Source organism: Lytechinus variegatus, chromosome 18, assembly GCF_018143015.1.
Source record: "Lytechinus variegatus isolate NC3 chromosome 18, Lvar_3.0, whole genome shotgun sequence".
NCBI lineage: Eukaryota > Metazoa > Echinodermata > Echinoidea > Temnopleuroida > Toxopneustidae > Lytechinus > Lytechinus variegatus.
Window position 1 is genome coordinate 5,888,160 of NC_054757.1, and position 13,978 is coordinate 5,902,137.

Below are 13,978 nucleotides of genomic sequence, written 5' to 3' on the forward strand. Positions count from 1 at the left end.
CCTAGTTTTTGTGAAAATCACTCGGAATATATAGCCTCAAGTGCCTTTATGTGGTGTTAACATAAATAAGCCGTCTCGGCACAAACATTCCTTGACACACTTCATGCACTGTCAGAGGATAGAATGTAAGGCAACGACTTCACCATCTAAAGACATAGGTGGAGAATACGGTTACACTTCGTGATTCAGAAGGTTAGTAATTCCGAAGGTTCTTTATTCCGAAGGTTCATAATTCCGAAACACGTAAATTGCCTATACCTCGGTGTTCATTAATCCAAAAACGTTAAAGGGTTCGTTAATCCGAACATTTGTGGCGTTATTCCGAAGGTTCGTTATTCTGACAGTTTGATAATCCGAAAACGAAATAAGGTTCGATGTTCCGAAGGTTCGTTAATCTGAAAATGAAATACATGTAAGGTTCGTTGTTCCGAAGGTTCGTAAATCCAAATACGAAATAAGGTTCGTTGTTCCAAAGGTTCGTTAGTCCGAAAACGAAATAAGGTTCGTTAATCATTTTGTTTTCAGACTAACAAACCTTCGGAATTACGAACTTCATTTTGTTTTCGGACTAACGAACCTTCGGAATATCTGAACCTTCAGAATAACGAAGCTTCGGAATTACGAATGCATGAGGGAGAATACACAGCAAAAAAGGGGTACTCAGTACTCCAGGCTAAGAAATAATATGGTTGGAATTAATACAGTAAAATAATACAAGCAAAACAGTCAAATTTCATCAGAATTGGGGGAAAACAGCAAGAATGTGTAATGAGCGAGATGATGATTACAAGTCTCCACTATCCTTCAATCAGAACTTCACTTTTCCCTACATAGAGAGACTGCCAAGTTGAAAATAGAATTTGCCTCAATGAGATTGCATCAATTCCGATTTAGAGCAGGAAATACAGAATAATTTGAATTTCAAATATTACACAAAAGAAAAATTGGGAAGACAGACATATCAATTTGTCCAATGCAGATGACTCGCATAGACCTGTTTCACTAAAATAACGCAAAAACTTGAAAACGGCATATCCTTACTTCGTTAATTTCATACAATTTTGATGAAAATTGAAGTGTTTTGCTTGATTTCTTTAGCTCTATTGATTCAAATCATATGACTTTCAACCTAGGGTACCCAAAGAAGATCTGCTGTGCATGAAAGGATATTCTATTCTAGATGGTAGACACCCGGGGGGGGGGGGGCACTCAGTATATAATGCATAGTGGGTATGTGCCGCCGAGGGGACCCCCATTTTTACACCCAAATTTCCGTTCCAAGGCATAGCATTTTTGTCTTTTTGAGAAAAAAAAAACAAAGAAAGCCGCTCCAAGGCATAGCATTTTGTTCTTATTGAGAAAAAAGAAGACAGAAATCCGCTCCAAAGCTTCGCATATTTTTCGTTACGCCGTCCGGTCGCATTGATCTGCTGCAAGTTTGGTGAAAAACGGCCGCCGAGCGCTGTCCGACCATCGTCGGAGCGCACTTGGCAGAGGCCGCGCTGGCTGCATCATGCACGCATACCCGTTCCATAGGGGTGCATACGCAAGTACTCACACGCTGGCGATCCGTTCCAAGGACCCCCGTTTTCACAAAATTGTAATTCTGAAGCCCGTTCCGAGGACCCTCCTTTTTACAATAAGCCCGCTCCAAGGCCCCTGTTTTTTGTCTCGCCCGTGGCACACCCCTACCACTTTTTTAGTCGAGTGCCCCCCCCCCCCCCAGGTAGACACCCACTACACTATGATCATCCAAGGAGTGTCAAATTCTCCAAGAAAGCTGACAAGTCTCTGATTTTATAACAAGTGGAGCGTCTCTGGCAGTCTCGCCTGCATTATGCGATTGAATATATCAGCAGTGCCAACTTTGAAAACTATTACCGGTAAATAATTCACAAAAACACTATTCATACAATGATATATTACTACATTCATTGACCCAAATTGACATTTGACCAATGATACTTGATTACACTTATGCCTAAGTTTTATGAGCTAGATCCATAAACATTCAAAGTTACAATGGTAATTAAACAATTACCCCCAAAATGGCCAAAGATCATTGACCCTAAATGACCTTCGACCTCAGTCATGTGACCATAAACTCTGGCAGGACGTTCAGTAATACTTGATAACCCTTATGTCCAAGTTTGTTTCATGAACTAGGTCCATATACTTTCTAAGTTATGGTGTCATTTCAAAACTTAACCTTAGGTTAAGATTTCAATGTTGACGCCGCCGCTGCCGTTGGAAAAGCGGTGCCTTCAGTCTCACTTTGCTATGCGAGACAAAATGACCAAAGCAAAAGAACTCAACTTCAAGCAGCATTGGCATTACAAGATATTCCTCTAACTTAATCAGCGTCATGATTATTAATAATAATAATAATAAAAATATCTAACCATATCTATGATCTATTCATATTGTGGTGAACGCACTCATATTTGCAGTCTAGACTCTTTCTTGTCTCCTGACAAGGCTTACGCTCTCAAAGTACAGTATCTCATCTACATTTACACTAATATCTGACGTGATCTATCAATAAATGCACATCAAAAATAGGGAAATTCTACAAATACAAATCACAATTTTGTACATCAAAAAAGCTCACTTTCATGATCATTTAAAAAGAGGTAAGATATCAAATATACATTTTGAATGAACAATCCTCTTTCCACGTGCCGTAACAACACTGGTTACCATACTCATATGAAACAAAACAGACTGCTACATGTACTACATTGTTAAATTATCATATTTCATATCGGCAAATTGGATTGACTTTTATAATGATAACTTCAAGAGCAAAACATACAGGCATCTCTGGGGATCAAAGAAAGTAATTTACTTAAAAATAATAGATAAGCACAGCAGTTTATTAATCTCATTTGGACTTAGTTCCTACAGGAGAATATCATTTTGTAAATCTAGACGTAATTTTAACAACAGAATGTACATCTTAAGAAATATTTAATTGAATGCACAGCATTTGTAAGATGCAGCATTAGAAAGTGCCATCAGGATTGTGAGATGGTCACGACAAGTATCACAATGGCTCACACATGAAATGAGGTTGTTAGTGATAGCAGCATTTCATGAAGCGCCTTGTTTGTGAAAAATCACTAACTGTTACAAGCTACTGAAAATGAAATGCTTGAATCTGATTGGCTGAGAGGAAATGTCAGGGACTCACACTCCATGAAATGCTCAACTGGACGTATGCATTCTTAATACCAAATCATTGGCTAATGTTTTAATGCAGATCAATCGAACAACCTCGGCCTGCAATCAAACAAGGGAGCTGACAAATTTACCGGTATCCATAAACTCTCAAAGCTTTTATATCAAATCTCCTATTACTTGTGTGAAAAACAATAAAGCTTCTTTCCAGAACACACCTCAATTAGTGGGACTACATACTGCATGTACAGAGTTTAGAAATCACGTACTCGTATCTCACCCTCCCGACATCTTTCAATGTTAAACCACTCTATAGAAAATGACAAAAGAGATATACAAACATGTACAACTTGGCTAAGATGCTAATATCCTCTAAGTTTGGTCCAACGAACCCCCTCATTGATCGGGTTCGAGCCTATTGAGTTCTGTGACGTAGACGTCAACGCTCTCTTGGTCGTAAAGAACAAAGTAGATCTGTTTGAGGGAGGAGGCCATGACTGACACGAAGTAGTGGCTGATGGTACGGAGGATAGTCTCAGCTGCGGTCTGCTTTGGGAAACCAGCTCTGAAAAGAATGATAGATATATAAACCCCTCAAAATAAGTTTAGAAATCTGACATTGATCCATACCTCCTAAGTTTTAGTGAATATTAATGTGTGATTGATACCAATGAATATATCATTTATTTCTCTTTAAAAACGTATATGATATGATTATGGTTCACATGGAGGTGCAGTGCCTTGAAATGTGGGACAAGGTCAAAATTCAAAAGTTGCAAAATGACACAATATTGAAAGTCACTGTTCTTTTTTCCATGGTGATGAGTGTGTTTCTCAGCGGTTTCTTTTGTTTTCATGCACCTTAACATCAACATTAACATGGAGATCTGTGAGATAACATGGTTTGAAAAACCCATGCATGCTTATTTGTTTGTTTGTTATGATTGTGTTTGCTTGTGCAGAGGTGTGTTTGAGTCCATATTAATGTGATATTAACATGGTTAAGGTGCATGAAAACAAAAGAAACCGCTGAGAAACTCACTCATCACCACAAAAAAAAAAAGAACAGTGACTTTCAATATTGTGTCATTTTGCAACTTTTGAGTTTTCAATTGCCCCACATTTCAAGGCACTGCACCTCCATGTGAAGAATAATCATATCATGTAGGGTACCTCTTTTAAAAAAATTAAATGATCTTTTGAATGATTTCAAATATGAATTGTGTAAAATTGGGAGTTTTGAGAAATTAATGGCCAAACTCAGATTTCCAAACTTTTTCTTGAGGAGTATATATACACACCTGCACATGAGCATTTTACGAATAAAAATAACTTGCTTGGAAAATGTGGAGGATCTCAATACCCGGTAATCATGAAATGCAAAATATTCCAGATGACATGATGTAATAATGGGAACACAACATTTGCTCTTATGACAACTACTCCTCCGATAATATCTCAGAAGATATAAGGCGAGGGTTAGGGTTATGACATGGTTATTATTTCAGAATCATGTGAGGATGAAGAGGGTTAGATCAAGGAAAGATTAAGTTTAAGGAAAGATTTGAAGCTCAGTTTTATGTTTTGCTTCACACACGCTTTTTCAGTTTGAGCAATTTCTGCAGAAGCAAGTACTTAGTGATGTAATGTTTGGTTTATATGTACTGTACAAAAGTACATAAATGTTACTCCTATCAAAATTTGGTTAACTCTGAGATAACACTTTAAGGAATCATGCATAATAAACATTAAATAGGAGAGCAGCTGGCATATGAAATCATAAAAACAAAATTTGGAGAAAAACAACCCCGGGTAACTCTGCAAGCTTTTGCCATTTTTTTTTCAAACTACCAAACTACTTTCAAGCTGTTATTTTCTGCTTTTATTAGGGCAATGGTCAATTCCACCTTAAACGGGTATGCAACTGAATATTTCCTCGTCAATGACTTACCTGCCGCTACTAACGGACGGAATGGCTATAGAGGTGATTTTCTTCTCGTCTGCTAGAGCCAGGCAATTCTTGATGCACTTCTCCAGGTTGCTTATAGCACCAGCCCCTCCCCAGCTGGGGCTGTTGACATGAATTACATACTTGGCTGGAAGATTGTGGGCAGGGCAGATGGCAGCTAAAAAAAATACAGAATTCAGAGAAAAAAAAAGTTTTTTTTAAAGCTTTGAATGAAAGCAACTGAATACGACTGAATTTTGCAGAAATTATCCATCATATCTGTATGCAATATATTGTCTCACTCAAATTCTGTCATTCAAAAGTACATATATCAATTAATAGGGGCTCTCTTGTAACTTAAGACCATATTTTAGGCTTTTATATAGCGTTTAATCCATGAAATATGCTAAAAGGGTGTTCCATAAGAAAAAATAGAAAAAATAAAAATACATTATGCAATTGTGAAGCATTTCATGACAAGTGCCATCGGTGATTATCATTGACAACTTTGCTCCTAGCCAATCAGGTGGGCTGATTTCAGTAGCTTGTAACAGCTGTCAGTGAACACCACTGGCAAGCCGATTCAAGAGAGTTTCCACTTGTTTTGCATCAGAGGGCTTGTGTGAACATGCAGTCTAAAGGGACAACATTAGGGACGCACCATTAGATACACAGGGGGGGGGGGCCTGGAAGTTTGGGTTGCTGCAAAAAAAAAATCCTTTCTTCTTTGAGCAAAGTTTTTATCTTTTTTTTTGCACCTTTCAGGTGATTAGTGGACCAATTTTTTTTTTACTCTGATGGTCAAGTTTGTTTTTGGCTCATATAGCATGTCATTTTTTTTAGGGGGGAAAATTCCAGTCCCCCCCCCCCCGATATCTAATCCCTTGTCTAAACTGTTTCATACACAAACACAAAACTTAGTATTAAACTGATCGTAGGGGCTTAGGGCTGACTTTCATGAATGATTGCGTTCATTATTACAAGTCATTATATTATTAATAATAGCAGGGCCTGCTGAGAGAACAGTTTTTGGAATTTAAGTGGCTAGGCTACCCTGGGCATATATACTATTATTATTATCAAGTGCTTGTTACTGCAAAATCATAAAATAGCCTTAAAAAATGTACATACTCAAGCTTTTTGACATTGTTAACCTCGACAGCTTGCTGTTTAGCATCCATTGTCTCTTTCGGTTCTATTATATATAGTTTTGCGTTGCGTTTTGGTCATTCATGCTATTTTACTCAGATAAGTGCATGTCGAAAAGCTTCAGCATGTCTGTTTTAAGGCTATTTTACGATTTATTATCGTGTGCAATCACTTCTACAAATCAATTGAACAATCAATAACTAAGCTTTGAGATATGGTTATGGTGTCGGATTGGTGACTCAGCATTTGCTCCTGCGACAATTGCCCTGGGCTTAATTTTGTGTGAGATAAGGATTAGGGTTAGGGCTGCAATAGGGTTTTATATTAGGTTTAGGGTAGGGAAGAGTGTTCAACCCAAGGTTGAAGTTGGTCATTTGATTTAATAGTATGTGGAATTCAGAGCAGAGCGATTGTCGCCGGAGCAAATCATGGAACTTTAAAATCCTTACCTCCACACGTATCTAAAGACTGAGCTCCTCGCAGCTTCACCACTTCCTCAACGTAGGATTTACCTCCTACCTTTTCGAGTGCACTTCCTGAAAGAAAAATATAATCATAATAATGACAGGTAGGATATAAAATTATATGCATATTTGTATGTTATACTTTAATAGTTACACATAGGCATGTTTAGTAAATTTATTAAATTTTAAGGATGTTTCTTCCAAGGAACCTTGTAATTAGATTTTCCTTTACCATAATAGTAGTAACTGAATTTCAATGTTCTAAATCTAGTTTGGATCCATTACTTGTTGCCATGTTTGGCAGCATCGTCATTGTCGAGAACAAATTGTTATACTTTCAAAATACTACAAAACTGTTACATACACATAGCATTGTTTCCCCTGTTACATAATGATCATTTATTCTAAAAGTGGAGGAGTCGTGGTGTAGTGGTTCTGACTTCTGCCTTGTAAACAGAGGGTCGTGTGTTCGAATCCCACCACGGTCTGGCGTCCTTTGGCAAGGCGTTAATCCACATTTTGCCACTCTTGACCCAGGTGCTAAATGGGTACCCGGTAGGATGTGGTAGTCATTGTAGTTAGTCCAGTACTGTGTGCGCCTCATGGGCAACTGACTGGAATACTCCCCAGGGAGTGGAGGATGTGCACATTGTGTGCGGGAATGACTGATTGAATCCGATGACCGCGGTAATAATATATCTGTAAAGCGCTTAGACACGTCATTTTGATGTATTAAGCGCTATATAAAAGCAGATTATTATTATCAAAATAACTGTTATTGTACTTTAACATATCTATTTCATATTTTTCAAAACAAATACTGTGTCGAGTGCCAACACATAATCATTACATGCAGATATTGATACTGACCGACTTCTCCTGCCATCGCATAGGTGGAGTTGGTAGGATGGACCAAAGCATCTGCTGTGATTTCAGTTAGATCTCCTTTCACAACTGTTAGCTGGGGATTTAAACACAATTATCAACGCATCATTCACTGTTGGCTGGTGACATTGTTCACTGTTAGGTGAGGACGACTTGAACACAAGTATTGACCGTTAGCTTGGGACTTAACATGAATATGAACAAATTATTCACTGTTAGCTGGGGATGAAATGTTGAGTAAAAACACATTGTGTTAATCATATTTTTTTTATCTACAATGGACATTTGTATGGAAAAAAAAATTCATAAATATATTGAATAATTATCTTACAATTTCTTCTCAAAATAAAGAGACCAGTAGAAAGGGAAAAACAAAATATACATGTATATCATAACAAGTTTTCAGAAGTTCTTAGAAAATGGAAGCTATTTTTTCTTACCTTTTGTCCAAGGAATAACTTTTTCTCCCCCAGAATGGACTTTGCTGATGCACTCTATAGAGATACAAAAAAGAGGAAAACATCTTTTTGATTTCTCTTTAAACCAAAAACCATGTACATGTATAAATGGACATATTTTATGGAAAAGAATACAATCTAACCAAACAGATCAAATATCATAAACACGAAAGATGTATAAAACTACATATTAATTACTTTGATAGGCTCCTTGATATCATTGCATAAAAGTGAAAACTATTGAAACCTTTATTCTGATTGCCTGCTTTAGCCAAACCTCATATACTGTGCCTGGTAATTGATTACTTTGCAGAAATATTCAATACGGTAATTGGTGTAAAGACTCCATTTAGAATAGTATAAACAATTAACTTTCTCCTCTTTTATAAACTTAACCATACAGTCATAATAAAGGAAAATCATCAAGAAGGCAAAAATAGTCCCTATTGTATACAAAAATAGGTGTGAGCTTTGAAGGTTTGCAAGGTGGTAAGACTAAATAGAGAGTTTTGCGGTAACACCATGTAGGTTAGACCTGAAAAGGACAAGCAAAGCTTGAAACGTCGAGACTAACAGTTCTTTTCAGAGCTACTACCAGAAAGATAAACCAACAGTTCTTTTGTGGACTAACCTACATGGTGTTACGGCAAAAGCATGTACAGAATAAAAATGTTGAAAACGAGAACTTCCTATATTCGTCTGAAGTCGGACTCCTGTATACCTTACCTTTCCCTTGCCAAGGGCAGCAGGAGATGATGCAGCTTTCTTGGGGACAGGTTTCTTCACGACAGGCAGCTGCTTCTTCTCTGCAGGTGTCTTTGGTTTCTTCGGCAATACAGGACTCTTTGGACTTGCCTGGCCGAGATCGAAGACAGACTTGGCCTTGGTACCACGCTTCTTGGTCAGTAGCTCGGGGTGAATTTGAGGGAGGACACCCCCGCTTGCAATGGTAACGTTCTTGAGGAGGTGGTGAAGCTCTTCGTCGTTGGCGACGGCCAGTAGGATGTGCCTCGGGGTCACACGAGCTTTACGATTGTCCCTTGCTGCATTCCCAGCCAGCTCAAGAATCTCGGCTGAAATGGGATAAGATTTACAGTATTGGTTTAACCACAACAGCTCAGTCAGTTAGAGCGCATGTTTTGGATAAGATCGTAGATCTCAACGTGAGGGTTCGTGTCCCGCACATGCCGAAATGCGTCTAACAAAAAAGTATGATGCTATAGCGTTGTGTGTAAGCGTGCCTCACCACTGTATTCAGTGCAGGAGTGAATGCAGTTGGAAAACACTCTCCATCCATCGGAAAGGATGCAAATGTTGGTCCCATGTGTAGGAGAGTCACATCCTGTGCACGTTAAAACCAATACACTATTTGTCAAAGAGTAGATGCAGGGTGTTCACCCGGTGTATTGCACCTGCCGGTCCCAGCAAAATTCAGGTCAAGTACCCAATGCGTTTATGCCCAGAGGGCCCTGCATCGTATACATCCAGAAATGAAATGTGTTTTATAAAGATTTCAACTTAAACAATTTGTCGGTCTGGGTAGTTGAAATTCATTCATTTGAAGTTAAAATGGGAAGGTACCATAATTAATATCTCTGGGCCTGTTACACAAAACGCTACAACTACGGTTACCCAGGGAGCTCACCGTGCATTTACCCAGGATACTCACAGGACTATAGTAGGGTAGATTGTTGTCAAAATAACTAGGAAAATAAAATGTGAAAACAGAAATTATGCACTTACCACGATTATATGGATGAAGGTATATCGTGTGGCAGTATCCTGACATCGAGGCACAGACTGGAACCTAAAAAAAACACGAAAAGTTCTGTCGCGATATCCTCCTAATTGTTTCAAAATTCATTACAAAATGGCCGATCGAGACTGGGGTAGGAGAGAGCTTCTTGTTTTTTTGAGGTTCCTGTCTGTGCCTTGAGGTCAGGATGCTGCCACACGATAGACCTTCATCCATATTGTGGTAAGTGCATAATTTCTGTTTTCACAATTTTCTTTCCAAGTTATTGAGACCACAATCTACCCTAGTCCCGTGTCTATGGTAAATCAAATGCACGGTGGACTCCTGCCCGCGACGCAGGCCGGAGCTCCCTGGGTATTATGGTAACTACCATACACATGTAGTACAGGTAACGTATGGCGGTGAGTCCAAACTTCGCGCGTGTCCAAACTTCGCGGACGGTCATTATCTCCAAAACTAGCCAATATCCTTAAAATCTGACATCATAAATGTGAAAAGCGACCTAAAATTATCCTTCGCTGAAAGTTTCTTTAGGATTAATCCAGTATTCATGAAAATATTGGCAAAAGATCGGCAAATTTGTCACCGTTAGCGCCCGTTTTGAAGAAAGCAACAAGCATCACGATATCACCATTTTACAAGCAGAAATCATAAAAAATGTGAGTTAAATGTAGTACTAACCGATTCCATAGCATTTTGCCATCAATCTGATATAAATATTTCACTTTTTGAGCTTGAGTCTTTGTTTAAATCTCCACAAAAGCTTTGGTGCGCGAAGTTAGGTCACACTTTTTCTGAACGGTTTTCCAGCACAGCCCGCATTTGCCGATCGGAATAGAATTTTGAGATCGCGATACCGGCGAAACCCCGTGACCTACTTTACATTTTCGTCCATGATTTTATAGTTTACGATCTTGCCATCAATGTGGTAACTATTTCTTGAATTGGTTTTGTATAGATTATGAATTTGTGGACAAAATTAAGCCTGATGAATATTTTTGAAAAGTGCGCGAAGTTTGGACACCCCATCATACCAGTAATAACTGAATAACCATTCTAAATCTTCACACACATTGCTCATTTACAACAAATGATACTTTTGCAACTTGCTTCCTTTTGCCAAAGTAGGCCTACAGCAGTATAGTCAGGTAAGGTCCCCTGAGACTTAAGTTTGCACAGTGCCACTTGTCATGCTTGTCTGCACATTTCAGGGCTGCCAACTCTCACGCAATCTGCGTGAGTCTCACGCATTTCACCCGATTCTCACACTCTCACGCTGATCATAGGAATTCTCACGCTGAACCCCGAAAATAGAGAGAAAAAAAGTTTATTAGCCTATATCGGATATAACCCGGCCAGGCGAAAGTTTCAAAGTTTTTAACCACACAAGCGTAAAGCTAATATACCATCAATGCAAATTGGTTTCGGTTTGCCGCGCAAAGACAAGATATTGAGTTGCGATTGGCTTACTGTATTCCGCGTGTGAGTGCGGGTGGCGTCGAAATTTTACTATGAAGCGGGGGTTTTGTGCGCACGAGGCACAACGAGCGATCGAGTGTCAATGCAATGCCAGCAGCCATGCCAAGCGATAGCCGGCCGGCCCGGCCGGCAGGCACCGGCACGGCGCTGAGATGCCGCGCCGGCGCCCGCGCAACTCAGTATACTTCTACTTCAGATTTCAGCCGGTAGGTAAGTTGTCTCTTGTCTTGTCTTGAAAATATGTTTTGATCAGATCCTTTATATGCCATTATTATGATAGTAAGAATGACTTTGGAAGGATGCTTGTATAAATTGATATAGTGCTATGAACTATGTTGTGTGTATTCTATTGAGAACGAAATTTTGATTAAATTTTTCTCTAAAACGAGTGTGATTGAGGGTGACACTGACTGTCTCTGTACCACTAACGAGCGCCGACCTAACTTAGATGGACGGTGGAGAGCAACCTCCAGTTACAACAAAGCCCATTAGAATAATTTAACTGGATGAGAGGTAGGGAAATGGCTTTGCTAATTGACACCCAGTATGGACAGCCATCATAATGACCACTTGTTCTAGTATCGTCTTGGGGAGCAGCAGATAATCACAGGTTGAGGTTTCACTGCTATTATAAAGAGAGTTGATATGGAATAATGCACTTAAAAATGTGGATTTTTTTTCAAGGTAAGTGAACTTCATTAAAAATAATCAATTAACCTATTTGAATCCTGCCTTATGTATTTATGGAATCAGAGTTAAAAGTATGTGCCAGATTGCACCATTTGAATTGCAAAATTGTAAAAGCTCCCTACCGTGGAAGGGGGGACACCCCCCTTCCACACCACCCCCCCCTCGGTCGCTTCGCTCCCTCGCAATGTCTCACTCCAAACTCTTCTCAAAGGTTGGCAGCCCTGACATTTGTGTATCTGCATGATTCTAAGACAACCACAAATTTAAAAAACATGCAACACGTACAAAAACCTGATTTAAAATGGTGGAAAAACAATGAATTTTAGCCATTTTGCAAAATGCAGCCTTTCTTATCAAAATCCCTGAGTCAAAACCCTTTCGTTAATTCATAGAAATTAGAGCATTGCAGGCCTCAGCCTCAGGTCAGCCGGCCCCTCAACATGCTCAAACGATCCTCAATTAAAATTTGAAATATGAGATAAAAAAAAATAGTCATGTATGATTTGCTTGCTGATAATTCAAAGAGTCTTTGGGAATATATTGTAACGAGTGTAATGCCAACGACCATGACACTTGAGATAAAGAAATGAGCTTTATTTTTTACCAGTCAAATACTCAATCACCGCAGCGAGATACACCGGGGCGCCGGAACCTATGCGGTAGCGGTGGGTGCTTTTGCGGAGGTATCGGTCCATACGGCCGACAGGGAACAACACTCCAGCCTTCGCCGAACGAGATGTCGATTTTCCTCTTGTTTTCCCTCCTCTTCCCGAATGTACTCCTCTACCACCTCCCTTAGAAGACATAGTTTTCTTCTGATTGAGAAATCACCTAAATGAAAAACAGAGATCCTTGTTTCTATGCTCCTTTCGTGTGAGTTCTTCTCTAGCAATCTCAATATTTCATTATTTATATCGCAAAACCTCTACGAGCACTCCCCATGTCAAAGGTCATACATGTGTAGTCCTTTCCGTTTCATTTGAAATGTTTCCTCCCTCTGAAAGATAATTTATTGATATTAATAAACCTTTTATTATATTAAAGAATCATTATTTTGGATGTAATAATACTTAATAAAACTAACAAAGTATATTTTATCAATTATTGGATTCATTTCACTTGTTAAAAGGAAAAAAATAATAAAGAAATTCGTATATTTGCAAGAATGCAAATGGAGGATTGGAGATGATCAAAAATTCCAAAGGTTATTTACCTGATCGTGCATATCATTAACTCCCGATATTGTAGTCCAATCATGACTGGACATGCAGCCCAAGTTGTTAAGACGTCATAGAACATCATGGATATTAATACTCAAAGAAATTCGTTGGAAATATACTCCGTGATGTAATTTTAATATTTTAAATACATCACTCCGTGATGTATTTTTTATTATATTTTAATTACATCTTAAAGGTCAAGTCCACCTCAGAAAAATGTTGATTTGAATCAATAGAGAAAAATCAGACAAGCACAATGCTGAAAATTTCATCAAAGTTGGATGTAAAGTTAGAAAGTTATGACATTTCAAAGTTTCGCTTATTTTTAACAAAATAGTTATATGAACGAGCCAGTTACATCCAAATGAGAGCAGCGATGATGTCACTCACTATTTCTTTTGTTTTTTTATTGTTTGAATTATACAATATTTCAATTTTTACGAATTTGATGATTAGGACCTCCTTGCCTGAATCACAAAATGTTAAAATAATGGAATTCCACGTGTTCAGGGAGGTATGAAACTTCATTTCACATGACAATGACGAGAAAATAGAAATATTTCATATTTCATATAATAAAATACAAAAGAAATAGTGAGTGAGTGATGTCATCAGTTCCACATTTGCATACCGACCGAGATGTGTATATAACTGTTTTGTGAAATGAAGCGAAACTTCAAAATGCAATAACTTTCTTATTTTACATCCGATTTTGATGAAATTTTCAGTGTTATGCTTGTTGAATTTTT

At 38.5% G+C, this 13,978-nt stretch overlaps 1 protein-coding gene across 1 annotated transcript; it reads right to left on the bottom strand.

Annotated features, from left to right (window-relative positions):
• Nucleotides 1-2,009: 2,009 nt before the first annotated feature.
• LOC121431794 (core histone macro-H2A.1-like) lies at nt 2,010-12,948 on the bottom strand. Its single transcript, XM_041629498.1, has 7 exons — nt 12,614-12,948; nt 8,811-9,157; nt 8,067-8,120; nt 7,612-7,702; nt 6,727-6,813; nt 5,132-5,306; nt 2,010-3,745 (listed from the first exon to the last, which is right to left on the bottom strand). The coding sequence occupies exons 1-7, from the start codon at nt 12,813-12,815 to the stop codon at nt 3,577-3,579; spliced, it is 1,125 nt and encodes a 374-aa protein (XP_041485432.1). The 5' UTR covers nt 12,816-12,948; the 3' UTR covers nt 2,010-3,576.
• Nucleotides 12,949-13,978: the final 1,030 nt, after the last annotated feature.